The sequence below is a fragment of the Arvicanthis niloticus genome, chromosome 5, assembly GCF_011762505.2.
Source record: "Arvicanthis niloticus isolate mArvNil1 chromosome 5, mArvNil1.pat.X, whole genome shotgun sequence".
NCBI classification, from domain to species: domain Eukaryota; kingdom Metazoa; phylum Chordata; class Mammalia; order Rodentia; family Muridae; genus Arvicanthis; species Arvicanthis niloticus.
The window spans coordinates 42,213,088-42,228,076 of record NC_047662.1 but is presented as its reverse complement, the minus strand read 5'-3'; the positions used below and the strand labels follow the sequence as shown (position 1 = coordinate 42,228,076).

Below are 14,989 nucleotides of genomic sequence, written 5' to 3'. Positions count from 1 at the left end.
GATGACTGTGGACCCTGATCTTCCAGCTTTACTTCCCAAGTGCTTAAGTTATAGGAATTTACCACTTTTAAATACATTTAAAAGTCTTTAATTTGGAAAAAAATCATTATACTTTATGTATCCATCTGTGTTTTTGGGGGGAACCAGAGGACAACTTGAGGACCTCATCAGTTATCTCCTCCTTTCTCTCTATGGGTCCTAGACGGTGAACTCAGGCTGTCAGCCTTGGTGGCAAATGTCCTTACCTGCTAAGTGGTATCACTATGAGTGGTATCACTATGAGTGGTATCACTAGGCCTTTTTGCCGTCCTAATATTTTGTTTTGTGTTGTTGTTCTTGTTGTTAATGGTGGTGGTGCGCTGCATGCGTGCGTGCGTGCGTGTCTGTGTGTGTAGGTACACATGTGCCAGACAGGGCACATGGTCATGTGTGAAAGTCAGAGGACAACTCACAGGAGTCAGTTCTCTCCTGTCACCTTGTAGAATTAGGATGAATCAAATTCAAGTCATTAGACTTAAGTGCAAGAGCCTCTACTCACTGAGCCATCTTGTCAGTCCAATAACTTGTATTTCTATGTTTAAATGACATTGGATAAAACAGGGTATGATTCATAGGTCTGCCTGTGACCCCAACATTAAGAAAAGGCAGAAAGATCAGTTCAAGGCCAATCTGGGCCCCTTCTCAACAGAAATACTAGTAATTAACATACTGGTTAACTTGGAGTTTCTTAAGTGAATTCATGAAATCATGTATGTTCACGTCTGCAGAGACTGATCAAGGTTGTGGTCAGTAAGCTGTAGTTGACAGTTTCCTGCTGAAAGACTACACTTTTCAACTTCCCTTGCAGACTACAGAAGTCACTTCTCCCCATACAGGGATGCATCCCATCTTCCTCTGTAGGCATTTTGGCTATCTGTACATGTGGCTGACAAAATGCCCTCCTTGCTGTGAATATACATGGTCTCACCTAGGACCAGACCAGGAAGACCTCTCTTTCCAACTTCATCTCAACAGCTGCTTTTATAATCTAATAGTAATTGACTCTTCTCTCACTACTGTGTGTGTTTATGTTTCATTTGAAGTGGGGTCTCACTATGTAGCCCTGGCTGTCCTGGAACTTACAGAGATCTGCCTTTCTGTTCCTCCTAAGTGCTGGGATCACTGGGATTAAAGATGCAATCATCCATGCCCAGCCATTCATTACTGTTTTTAAGTACTCTGTTGTATGACTACCTCCAGACTGATACATATTTGATACTTGTAATTTGTCATATTACATAGTATTTATATTGGTTCTTTTTTAATGAGCATAGTATTTACACAGGTTCTTTTGAACTATGATACAGATTTATCAAGATATAATTCACATAATATACAGTTCCCCTGTTATGTGTAATTTTTAGCCTATGCGCAGAGTTACATGTCTGTCACCAGTTAGTTTTATTACAGTTCCTTTTTTTTTTTTTTTTTTTTTTAAGTTTCCTACAGTCCAGCTGAGCCTTAAACCTGCTATACAGGTGAACATGACCTTGAACTCCTGCTCCCACATCCTGGGTGCTGGAAATAAAGGGATGCACCACCATACCCAGTTGTATTCAGTGCTGGGAATTAAATCCAGAGCTTTGTGTATGCTAGACAAACATCCTACCAATTGAGCTACATCTCTTGCCAGTTTTAGCATGCTTTGCTATTTCCTAAAGAAACCCAGCCGAGGTTGCAGCTGAGTGTCAGAGTGCTTGCTTGCCTAACACTGGCAGGGCCTGGGTTTGATTCTTAGCACATATTTTCCAGACCTTTATTTCCTAATCTTTTATTCTGAAATTTTTTCCCCAGTTTTCCTTTGTGAAATACACCAACGTGTTTTGGTTTTGTTTGTTTTGATTTTTAGATTTATTTATTGTATGTATATGAGTACACTATCACTGTCTACAGACACACCAGAAGAGGGCATCAGATCCCACTATAGATGGTTGTGAGCCACCATGTGGTTGCTGGGAATTGAATTCAGGACCTCTGGAAGAGCAGTCAGTGCTCTTAACCACTGAGCAATGTTTCCAGACCTTGGTTTTGTTTTCTCTATATAGCTCTGGCTGTTCTGAGACCAGGATACCTCAAACTTATAGAAATTAACCAGCCTCTCTGACTTTCAAGTGCTAGGATTAAAGGCAAAAAACATCTTGCCTAGAACCCCAGTAAGTTTTAATTCTGGCATGGTGATATATGCCTCATCTCAGGACTTTGGAAGTGAATTTGAGAGGATCTGGAGTTCAAGAACATCTTGGGCTACATGAGACCCTGCCTCGACAAAAGACCTGGTTTATTAAACTTAACTATGCAGAAGCAGGAGGCAGTAAAGAAGACCCCAGGACCACCTGAGTGGGAATTCAAGGGTGCTTACCTGCTGGTGATTAGGAAAATGTTCCATGGCCTTGAGCAGCAAATGGGTCACATCAGCAAGGAGCCGGACAGGCATGCCTAAAGCAAGGTCCTGTTTAGTTAGGTTGAACACACAGGCACTTGCAGCCAGCTGTACAGGCAAATTCATAGGATGGTTTCTCATCCCAGTAACCACAAGCTGAAAAAACAAAAAGACAATTAGTCCTTTTGATTCACCTAATACAAACCCTCATCATAGAACGAGCTGCTTTGTGATTACTCTAGAGTAACTTCAAAAGCATGTTGGTATGTAAAGAGCCTAGGACACTATCACTCTCAGTTCCCAGTCCCTTCCTTGACAGTGCTGCCAGTTAGAAGCAATAAAACACATCCTCTCCCCGACTAGAAAACTATTGTCTTCTTTCCCCTCTAAAGCTCTCACCATTCTTCAGTTCAGCTAAAAACTTAGCTTTCTTAAAATTTATTTTATAGCTGGGCAGTGGTGAGAGATTTCCCCTTTAATCCCAGCACTCAAGAAAAGGCAGGCTGATCTCTGTGAGCTTAAGGCCAGATTGGTCTACAGACTGAGTTCAAGGACAGCCAGGGCTACACAGGGAAGCCCTTTCTCTAAAACAAACAAACAAACAAACAAACAAACCCCAGATTTTTTTGTGTGTGTGTGTGTGTGTGTGTGTGTGTGCCCACAGAAGCCAGAAGAGGGTATTGGATCCCTTGGAACTTAAGTTACAGGCAGTTGTGAGATACCGGTAAATGCTCTTAATTAATCACCGAGCCCTCTCTCCAACCCTGGAAAACCTAGCTTTCAACCACACTAAGAAAACTGAACTAACCAGACAAAACTTCAGATTCTAACTACCCCATGTATTCTCCTTACAGGATACAGACAAGAACTTCAGATTCTAACTACCCCGTGTATTCTCCTTACCAGGATACAGACATACATGTCACCTTGCCCACCCATAAATGATCTTCTGTAATCCTCTCTACAGTTGATTTCTCCATGGATATACCAGATCATTTCCTTGTCTGTCTCCTCAAGGAAATGATTACTTCTATGTCATTTTTAAACTCCTAGATTAGAAAGATCAGCATACTTAAAACACTACTCTTTTACCTATTTTTAAAAAGGAGCGGGGCCTGCACTTCCAGCACTGAGTCTGAGGCCAAGCTGGATGACATAGAAAGATCCAATCTAAAAAACCCAAAACTGTCCCTTAATTATAATTCCTTAATTAACTGCCATTTTTCCTCTTAGCTTTCTTTTACAGCAAAACTTCTATGAATGAGTTTTAATCTTTAATCTCCAAATAAATGAATGGATATTTCAAATCAGGGCTGGAGATCTAGTCCTTTGTGCTCAGTTTTATAAAAATCAAAGCTGGAGCTGATTTAATCCTAGCTTTTAGCCCCAGCACTCAGGAGGCAGAGGCAGGTGGATCTCTGAGAGGGGGAGAGGAGGGGAGGGGAGGGGAGGGGAGGGGAGGGGAGGGGAGGGGAGGGGAGGGGAGGGGAGGGGAGGGGAGGGATAAGAAAAGACAAAGCAAGCAGCAGCGTCTTCTGGTTTATATGGAGTGACAGGTATTAGTGACAAAAATAACATGTTACTGAGCACTCCATTGGGAAATTTAAGATATTTAGGAGATCAAATCAGTTCTGGCTCTGCCACTGACTTATTGTTTCTTAACCTCATAGGCCCTCAGTTTCACCATCTGTAAAATGGAAGATAAAACCCACCTCTTCGATTGTGGCCACTAAATGAAATACAAAATAAAGTCTTACACTCACTAGATTTCAAAACTGAATCTACCTAAGACATAGATATAGAAAAGATATAGATCCCTAGGTCCATGTAACCTTATCAAACCTTATCAAATCAAATTTCTTTCATTCATAAATATGTTGGTTATTATTAGTTATGAATATTTGTGCTAGAGATCAACACAAGTGAGATCAACACTAAGAGATCAACACTAAGCTATACACTGGGCGCGGCAAATATGCTTTTCTAACTGCCCAACCATCTCTTTCTTGAGACAGGGTCTCACTCCGTAGCCCTGGCCAGCCTACAACTCAATCTGTAGACCAAGCTGGCATCAAACTCAAAGAAATCTGCTTGCCGCTGCCTCACAAGTGCCAGGGTTAATGGCAAACACCCACACCTGACTTTAAAGTTTCATTAAGATAAGGACTCACTTTTCTTTTTAAAGTTTGGGCTTATTTTACTTTTGTGTGTATGGGATGTTCACCCTGCATGCATGTATGTGCAGCACATGACCTGGAACTAGAGCTATGGATGGCTGTGAGCCATCATGTGGTTGCTCTTAACTGCTGAGCCCTCTGCCAGCCTCAAAGCTCTCCTTAGGAAGCCTAGACTGTTCTCATACTTTTTATGTAGCTCACTTGGGGTCTAACTGGTAATCCTTCTGCCTCAGCCTCCTGAAGTTATAGCTTGACACTCCCATGTTCAGCTGAATATACCTCTGTGTGTGTGTGTGTGTGTGTGTGTGTGTGTGTGTGTGTGTAGGTGGTGTGTGTGTGTGTGTGTAATGTGTGGTTGTAAGTGTGTGGGTGGGTGCTGTACAGTTGTGTTGTGGATGTGTAGTTGTATTGTGTGTGGTAGGTGTGGTGTGTGTGTGGTTTTTTTTTTGTTTTGTTTTGTTTTTTGTTTTGTTTTTTTTTGTTTGTTTGTTTGTTTTTTGTTTTTTCGAGACGGGGTTTCTCTGTGTAGCCCTGGCTGTCCTGGAACTCACTCTGTAGACCAGGCTGGCCTCGAACTCAGAAATCTGCCTGCCTCTGCCTCCCAAGTGCTGGGATTAAGGGCGTGTGCCACCACCACCCGGCGTGTGTGTGTGTGTGTGTGTGTGTGTGTGTGTGTTTATGTGTGGATGTGGGTGTGTTGTGGGGTAGGTATGTTATGGGGGGGTGGAGATAGTGTGTGTGTGTGTGTGTGTGTATGTGTGTGTGTGTATGTGTGTGTGTGTATGTGTGTGTATGCATACATGTGTGTACCTAGACACCAGAGTACAACTTTTGGCAGTCAGTTCTCTCCTTCTACCATGTTGAGTTCTGGGGACTAAACTCAGTTCCTCAGGCTTGGCAGCAAGCTCCTTTCCTGCGGAGCCAGCTCACTGCTCCCCCCACAGCACTCCTGTTTTTGTGTCATACTAGGGATTGAGCCCAGGACCACACATATACAAGGCAGGACTGTTAATAGTAGGTTACATAGCCATATCTATATTAATGGAACTTTTTTTTTTGAGACAAGGTCTCACCATGTAGCTCTGGCTGACCAAAAATTCACTATGCAGACTAGGGTGGCTCCAAATTTGCAAAGATCCACCAACTTCTGCTTCCTGAGTGTTGGGATCAAAAGGTATGTGTTGTACCTAGCTTAATGGGTATTTTTCCCTAAACAAGGTCACACATAGCAGAGGCTTTCTTTCAATTTACTATACAGTCAAGGATGCCCTTGAACTTCTGATTCTCCTTGTTCCCATATCCCAAGTACTGGAACTACAGGCATATGCCACTATGCACAGTTATACAGTGTTAGGGATTAAAACTATGGTGTCATGCATTGTGGGCAAGACTCTACCAGTTGAGATACCTTTATTTTGGGGATGTGTGTAGTATGTGTGTGAGTGGTGTATGTGCATATGTGTACATAGATATGGAGACATGGAGACTAGAGGACAGCATTGGTTGCCCCACTGTGTCACATTCTGCCTTATGGACCTACCCTGGTGTCAGCAAGCCCTAGTACTCTCCTGTCCCCACCTGTCCCAGCACAGGAAATACAGGCATATGAAAACCAATGCTTTGTTAAATGTGGTGCTATGATTTAATCTCTGATCTTCATGCTTGTCTATTAAATTCTCTTTCCCAGTGAGCCATCTCTTTAGCTGCCCTACCTTACAGAGTTCTAGTATTGTATCTGTAAAGCTGTTCTGAGTGGGAAGCCATCCAAGGCTGGCACACAGAGCAGTACACTGAGCCCATCCTATACTTCCATGTTCTTGTAATAAAACATCACAGGAGATACTACTGGTCTAAAATAATTACATAGCACTGAAAAGCATTACTTAATGAGACTATTATAAATTTCAGTAATGATATGCAATTAACCTCTTATTCATAACAAATAACTGGAACTGGGATCATCAATCCTATTAAAAACAAAAACAAAAAAATAAAAATCAAAGACTAAATACATAAAATCTACTAGAACAGTAATTTCAAATTTTTTCATCACCAGTTTCTTTTTCTTACCTTTAAAATATCTGGCTTCGTTTTTTCCATCACATGAGTCAGGCTAAAAAGATGAAACAAAGCCTCCCGGACAAAAAACGCCCGTTCACTGTACCGTCTTAACGCTTCTGCAATTTGGGTTTCATTGGCTTCTCCAGACACCTGTGAACGTTTAGATGAGCGTTTAGACTTCTTCTCACCCTCTCTACCTTTCCCCATCTTAGCATCAGCTGTAAATGACACTCAGCATAACCAAGTAAGGCATGAAATAGTCGGGAATGGTTACTTCCTAACCCACTGCAGCCATCATCCTTCAAAGACACAAGCCTGTGGGTAACATTTTCTACACAGCCTAGAATAAATCTCAAGACACTTAACACTGTACAAGCCTTACTGTCTCAGCTTTTAGGCTGCCTCTTAGAGTAAATTCTTTCCCTTAAATAGTCACACTATCAGCATTGCTGGCCTTTCCCCTGATCCTTCAGTAAGCCAAGCTCTATCTCAGCAGAAGGCCATCACATACAATGACCATTCCAAAATGTTCTCTCTTTGCATCACTAGTTTGTATTTATACTTCCTAAGTCAAGTCAAGCCCATCTTTAGAGAAAGCCTTTCCTGACACACCAATTTAAATCAGGTTCCCCCAAATCTCTTTTTTCTAGTTTTGATGATCCTCCACTTACTGACCCATGTAGTGTAGTATGGTGACCACTCACTGGAGGCCGACAGTGACAGCAGAACACTTAGCACATATTCATCAAACAGATCTGTTCATTTCCCCGACCTATCGAGCTCCCTAAAAGGGTTTATTCAAAAGTAAATCTAAGTTAATTTACACAAGCTAATATAATTATGTTAAACTGTGGTTCAGGGACCACTGTGCAACCAAACACAGATAATGAAAAGTGACTACAAAGTTATCAAACTAGCAAGTGAAAAAGGAATATTTAAGGTATACAGCTGGTGAGATGGCTCAGTGGGTGAAAATGTTTGCCAGGCATATCTGGGGACCTGAGTTTGATCCCTGACACTCAAGTGTGTTGAGGGCCGACTTTTAGCAGAAAGCAGCTATCAGCTTTGCAGCCATCTTGAGCCATATACCCTGACATGAGACTTGGATTACAATAGCCTACAACAGCTGAGCACACTCCGATAATCTTGGTTTAGATACCTTGAGATTAAAGGTGCATGAGATTAAAGGTGTGTGAGATTAAAAGTGTGTGACTTAAGAGTATGATTTAGAAGTGTAGAGATCAGATTTAGAGACAAGACCTAAGGGCATGATTAAAGGTGTAACTTAGAGGCGTGGCTTAGAAGTGAGACATATAAAAGGTAGAGGCAGACGGAGAGAATCAGACTGAGATCAGAGAATCAGACTATAGAGGGAGAATCATAGACACATCAGACATTAGGTAGAAGACACTTGGCTCCAGACAGAATCAGACACAGCAGACAGAGGAGACAGAGAAGGAGACAGAGAGAGACTGAAGAATAAACGGGATTGAATCACACCCTGTCTGGTCTCCATTCTTCGAGTCTGCCCTCACCCTCGCTCTTGCTGAACCCCGACACGCAGACCGGAGCGGCAGCTTGGGCCGGGATACAGTGGCTGCCCAAACGTGGGTCAGCCTGGGCCTCAACATTTTGCCTGGGCTGCGACGTTTTTTGGCTGCCCCAACGTGGGGCTAGTATGGACCCCAACATTTTGGTGCCCAACGTGGGGCTAGTGTGGACCCCAATATTATTTTGGCCGCCCAAAGTGGGACTCCAGCTTAGGCCCCAACATTATTTTGGCCGCCCAAAGTGGGACTCCAGCTTAGGCCCCAACACAAGTGAAGGTTGTAGGGGAGAGTCTTTTGACAAAGGTGTTCTCTGACACCTACACCATTTCCAGGGTCCATGCATATACACACATATCATACATGTACAGACACACATACAATAACCAAGACATCATAATGATCTCCAATGAATGACCAGATCTAGGTATTATACAATCCCCAGTGCATTAGTAATCTAATTCTAAATATCAATAACTGATGGCTTTACAGGAATGTAAGCCTAGACATTATGTACAGCGCAGCCAAAGAATACAATACGTAAGGGTCTTTCCAAAAATTTAATTAAACTCCAAACCTAGCCAGTAATTTGTAGAAATATAGGGATGGTGGCTCACAAGTGAATCTCAACATTTAGGAGGTTGAGGCAGGAGAATTCTAATTTTAAAACCAGCCTGGACTACAAAGTAAGTTCCAGGCCAATGTGAGATACAGCAATACCCTATTTATCCCATCTCCTATCCCCCAACTCACCCAAAAAGAAGTATGAACTACATGGGTAACCAAAACAAAAACAAAAACAAAAAAGGCAAAGCACCTGCCATCAAGTATGAAAACCTGAATTCCATTCCTGGGACACACATAGAAGAACAGACTTTTGCAACTCGTCCTATGATCTTCACATGTAAACATGTAAACTATGGCACATACATATAAATGTAATAATTTCTTAATTTAAAAAAAAAAAAAGAAAGAGAGGGTTGGCTAGGCAGTGGTGGCTCATGCCTTTAATCCCAGAAGCAGAGGCATGAGGATCTCTGTGAGTTAAAGGCCAGCCTGGTCTACAGAGCAAAATCTAGGACAGCCAAAAGTATAGAAAGAAACCATCTTGACCACCTGCCCCCCCCCCAAAAAAAAAAGGAAGGATGGGAGGGAGGGAGTAATGGAAGGAGGGGAGGAGAGAGGAAGAGAGAGAGAGAGGGTTGCTCGGTGTGGGACATGCCTATAAGCCCAGTAACAAGAAGCGTGGAAGATCACTGAGTCCCGGCTAAGGAGTTCCAAGCAAGTCAGGAACCACAGTGATACCCTGTCTCAAAAAAAAAAGGGGGGGGGGGAGCTGTGAAGAGTGGGTACAATGTTATATGCCTTTAATTCTAGCACATGGGAGGCAGGTGGACCTCTGAGTTTGAGGCCAGCCAAGACTACCTAGTGAGATCCTGACTCAAAAGAAAAAAAGGGAACAGAGCTGGGAGAAGGCTTAGTGGTTTTGAGGACTTGATTTGTAGGGTACCTGAGTTTGATTCGTAGCACCACACATAAAATTTGAAAATCTAAAAAACAAAAAGGAAAGGGAAGAGAAAGAGGAACCTATAAACTACAAGATGCTGCAAAGACACCCAACCCCAAAGGTGACCAGCTGCCTTGGAGGTTAAGAGAGCTAGCTTATTGCTCTTGCAGAGGATTGGAGTTTGATTCCCATCACCCACCCACACTGATCAGCTCACAAGCTCCATGGGAAATCCAGAGCCTTTAGTTTTCAGTCAAGTGTCTGTCTGTCTGTCTGTCTGTCTCTCTCTCTCTCTCTCTCTCTCTCTCTCGCACACACACACACACACAGAGAGACCAATTTTTTTTGTTTTTGTTTTTTTTGTGACAGAATTTCTCTGTTTCTCTGTGTAGCCCTGGATATCCTGAAACTCACTTTATAGACCAGGTTCACCTCAAACTCAAGGATCTGCCTGCCTCTGCCTCCCAAGTTCAGAGATTAAAGGTACATGCCATGCCACTGGGCCCCACCTAAAATAAATCTTTAAAAAGACATTCCAAAAGAAATGTTTTTACCTTTATTTATTAAGGGTATGTGTGGCTCATGTGTGGAGGCTAGAGGGCAATTTGAAGGAGTCTAAGGACCTCTACACACATACAGAAGCATGCACATCTCTCCCCAATAAATACATAAATGTAATCAAAGTCAAGACATTAAAAAGCATACAAAATAAAGTACAATAAGCAGAACTAAAGTAAAAGAATAATGGCTTCTCAGCCCTTTTCAGTAAGGTTAATTATAGAAACAAAATAAAACACAAATTTGCAGGACTATGGCATGGAAGGTTTCAACAGCAGAAGCCTTAAAAAATGAGGGAAATCACGGCAAAAGAAAACGAAAAGCAACAGAACAAGGAAGATAAAATAAAACAAGGCAAGTGTGATATCTAGAAGCTAAGAAGAGTATTCCAAGGAGGAAAGCAACAGTACCTCTAGGATGAAGCCTGAGAATTCACACTGATTAAGCAGATTTCCAGGAATTCTTAAGGGTTCAGAGCGACAGCCTGGTTGATAAAGCAGCAGCAGGAGCAAGGTGGCCAACAAACGGAAGAACTGGACTTGGAAAGTACAAGACTGAGGAGACTAATGGTGATAAAAACCACAGGAGGGATTCTGAAACCAGCTGTGGGGTTGAAACCAAGGAAAAGCCAAACCAAGACCTATTCAATAGAGGTCAGAGTGTGGTGGGAAGCACAGGAGCTTTAGATTCTAACAGTCTGAGGCAGAGGGCAGGTACTAAGATGATCTGGCTGTGACCCTTAAGATATGTGTGGCATTTCTGAGGCTGGAGAGATGGCTCTGCTGTTAAGATCCTTGGCTACTCTTCAAGAGAGGATTTGAGTTCAACTCCCAACACCCACATGACAGCTCACAACTGTATGGAATTCCAGTCCCAAGGGATCTGACGCCCTTTTCACGCACACAAATGGTACGCATACATCCAAGCAAAACATTTGCACACACAAAATCAACTAAACTAAAGAGAACATCTTTTGGGACAGATTATAGAGGCACACACCTTTAATCCCAGCACTCTAGAGATAAAGGCTAAAGGATCACTTCAAACTCAAGGCCAGCCTCCTACACAGGCAAGGTCCCATGCCAGGCAGTGCCACACAGTGACGAGACCCAATCTTTAAAATGGAAAAAGGAAAGAAGGAAGGAAGGAGGGAAGGGAAGGAGGGAAGAAAGAAGGCAGGCCATCCTTTCTTTCTTTCTTTCTTTCTTTCTTTCTTTCTTTCTTTCTTTCTTTTAATGCATTGGTGTTTTGCTTGCAATGTCTGTGTGAAGAGTTGGATCCCCAGAAACTAGAGCTACAGTCAGTTGTGAGCTGCCATTTGAAACTGGTACTAGGAATTGAACCCAAGTCCTCTAGAAGAGTAGACAGTACTCTAAACTGCTGAACCATCTCTCCAGCCCCCAACCATTTTCTTAAATTAGGTATGGTGGCTCACATCTGTAATCCAGCACTCAGGAATCTGAGGCCAGAGAACTATGGAGATACCAAAGCAAGTAGTGCTTATGAAAGTATAGACGCCTGCCCCACATAAATACTAGGAAATTATATTAGCTGTTTTTTGCATCTAATATTGTGGCCTATGAACAAGCACATAAAGCCAAAAGTAAACCTAAACTCATCACAACACATTACTGAGATAATCATTTCAGACACCATTTTTACCAATTACACTAAATTGAATAATTCTAACAAAAGAGAAAGGCAATCTCAGCATGCTTCCTTCAACCTGAGCTGTCAAATCAGTGGCTAAAGAAATATCAACCTTTATACATATTTGAATTAAAAAATTCTAATGGTCCTTTCTTGTTTGTTTTGAGACAGGTCCTTATTAGGTAGACTTGACTACATGGTCCTTGCTATATAGCCTAGGTTGGCATTAAACCCTCCTGTCTCAGTCTTCTAAGCTATGAAGACTCCATGCTTAGATCACTTTTTAAAATACATCTTACTTACTTATTTATGTGTATGGTTTTGTCTACATGTATGTCTGTTCAGTTCATGTGTGCCTAGTACCTGTGAATACTAGAAGAAGGAAGGCATCAGATCCCCTGGGACTAGTTACCCATGGTTGTGAGCTACCATGTGGTTGTGCTGGGGGTTGAACCCAGGCCCGGTCCTCTGGAAGTACAGCCAACACTTTTAACTGCTGAGCCACTTATCTCTCCAACCCAAATATTATTATCATCATTACTATTAATATTATTTGAGAGAGGGTTTCACTGTGTAGCCCTGGCTGATCTGAAGCTGGCTATCTACACCAGGCTATGTACACACAGAAACTTATCTTTGTCTGCCTCCATGAGTGCTTGGATTAAAAGCATTCACCATGCTTGGTCCCACAGGGCTTATATTGGTATTATTATCCTAATGCAAGCCTTTCCACTAGACAATCATTTCCATATGTCGTATCATAGTGTTTCATATATTACACATTCACCCTAATGCAGTCTTGAGGAACTAAAAAAAAAAAAAACGACCAAACAAAATATAATTTAAAATCTAACCTTCAAGTGTCCCTTGCCCGTAAGGAATTCAGAGTATCCAGCATCTGTGGCCAGCAAACCTACAAACTGCATGCTAGGCCGCTGCTGTATAAAGGCTTCCACAGCTTTATCTGTCACATGCTTTCTCCCTGAAACATCCAGGGAGACAAGATTGGGCAAGATGTCCTTTTGCTCTAATAATCGAAGGGCTATGTCTGATGTGAACTGTTTATCATCTGAGATGTCAAGATGATTCAGATGCTTTAGTTCACGAACAACATCCAGGATCTGGGTAGTAGTCATTTTTAAACATTTTAGATGATGCATGGTGAGAGACTTGAGTCTGTCTTTGCAGGCCAGCAGGGCAGTGATATCTGTGATTGAGGTGTTGGAAATATCCAGGCTCTCTAGTCTAGGCAACGAAGCCACTTCAGCCAGATCTTCATTGTAAAAGAGCACATTAGTGATGCTCAGAGCTCGCAGACCAGAAAGCCGGCTGAAGCACCGCTCGTACGGATCCTCGAGGGACAGAGTTAATGAGTTTAGTACTAAGCACTGAAGATTTTGCTGGATCCACTTGTTACTGCCAAGGCCACTTATGATGTCTGTGATAGTGATGTCAGCATTCACACCCGTGGCATCAAGTTCTACTAGCTTGTGGTGGCAAAAGGCTTTCCGGAAAGCAACAGCTGAAATCTTTGCTTTGCGAATGCAAGCTCGCTTTAGGCGCATCTGGTTACCTCGGAAAATTCCCACAGTTCCATCATTCAGGAGACCTGGGGAGAAATAAGCAGCATTTTAACTTAAAAAAAAAAAAAGACTAGTGAAAATTCCATCACACACTAACATACTCCCATGAGGCCAGCCGTATTTTACTTGTTTGATACAATTTGGTGAGATGAAGATATTATTGCCTAGACTAAGACCCAAAAGAAAACTTTCCAAGATGGAGCTAGTAACAGAATCAGAATGGGCCAGCCATTGTGGAGACTCAACCTATTAGATACACAGGCAGCCATACTTCCCAGCGCTTCCTTACAGTTAGATAGGACCATGTGCCAGTTAGAGCTAAGGGGCTATAGGCTCAGGCACCTGAGAGCCAACTGTGATTCCCCGTGCTCTCTTCTCCTTCTGTGACAAGTTCTAGAGATGTGGTGTTATGGAGGGCTGGCCTCCATCAATCTGGACACCAAGTGACCATGGAAGAGAATCCTCAACAGACTTTGCACAGTTTATGCAAAGTGAGGTTTAAACTTTACAGCAATATATTGATACCAATATATTTCTAATTTAAGTTCACAATACAGTATTACATATATAAACATATTTAGACACTATATATAGTTAGTAGATATAATAGTTAGAATTCATTATTAAACCACTAGCCACATACCTTTTATCCCAGGACCGAGAAGGCAGAGACAGGCAGATCTTTGTAAGTTCAAGGCCAGCCTCACCTTCACAGCCAGCTCTAGGACAGCCAGAACTACATAGAGACCCTGTGTCAATAAATAAACAGCAAACAAACAGCCAGATCTGAAACCATTTTATTTTGGTTTAGTTTTATTGTTTGGTTGGTTTGGTCATATAGATAGGGTTTCCCTGTTTGCCCTAGCTGTCCTGGAACTTGCTTTGTAGACCAGGCTGGCCTCAAACCACACCTGGCTTTAGTTTTCTAATTTTTAAAAATTTGTATTTAATTATTTATGTGTATGCACATGTGCGCTCATGGCATGGTATGGGGGTCAGAGGACAACTCTATGGAGTTAGTTCTTTCCTCCCACCAAAAGGATCCCTAAAATGAAACTCAAGTCTTAGGCTTGGCAGCAACCCTATTTATCCAGTAAGCTATATCAGCAGCCTCTGCTGGGTTTTGTTTGTTTGTTTGTTTGGTTTGGTTTTTTTCGAGACAGGGTTTCTCTGTGTAGCCCTGGCTGTCCTGGAACTCACTCTGTAGACCAGGCTGGCCTGGAACTCAGAAATCTGCCTGCCTCTGCCTCCCAAGTGCTGGGATTAAAGGCGTGTGCCACCCCTGCCCATCTTTTTTTTTTTTTTTTTTTTTTTTGGTTGTTTGTTTTTAAGACATGGTCTCACCTTGTGTCTCTGATTGGCCAGTGCTTGAAACCTTACTGAAATGGTTTAGCATCTAGGCATAAGTACTCACTGTAACTCCAGCACTAAAGGGACTGAAGCAAAAAGATCACTGTGAGCTCACTATATAGTTAAACACTGTTTGT

General features: G+C 42.3%; 1 protein-coding gene across 1 annotated transcript in view; it reads right to left on the bottom strand.

Annotated features, from left to right (window-relative positions):
- Positions 1–14,989, bottom strand: part of Zyg11b (zyg-11 family member B, cell cycle regulator) — a 56,471-nt gene that overhangs the window by 18,942 nt on the left and 22,540 nt on the right. Inside the window, exons 3-5 of the mRNA XM_034503435.2 lie at positions 12,774–13,528; positions 6,667–6,807; positions 2,399–2,575 (exon numbers count right to left, since the gene is read on the bottom strand). Coding sequence (XP_034359326.1) covers positions 2,399–2,575; positions 6,667–6,807; positions 12,774–13,528 — 1,073 coding nt within the window. The remainder of the gene's footprint in view (positions 1–2,398; positions 2,576–6,666; positions 6,808–12,773; positions 13,529–14,989) is intronic.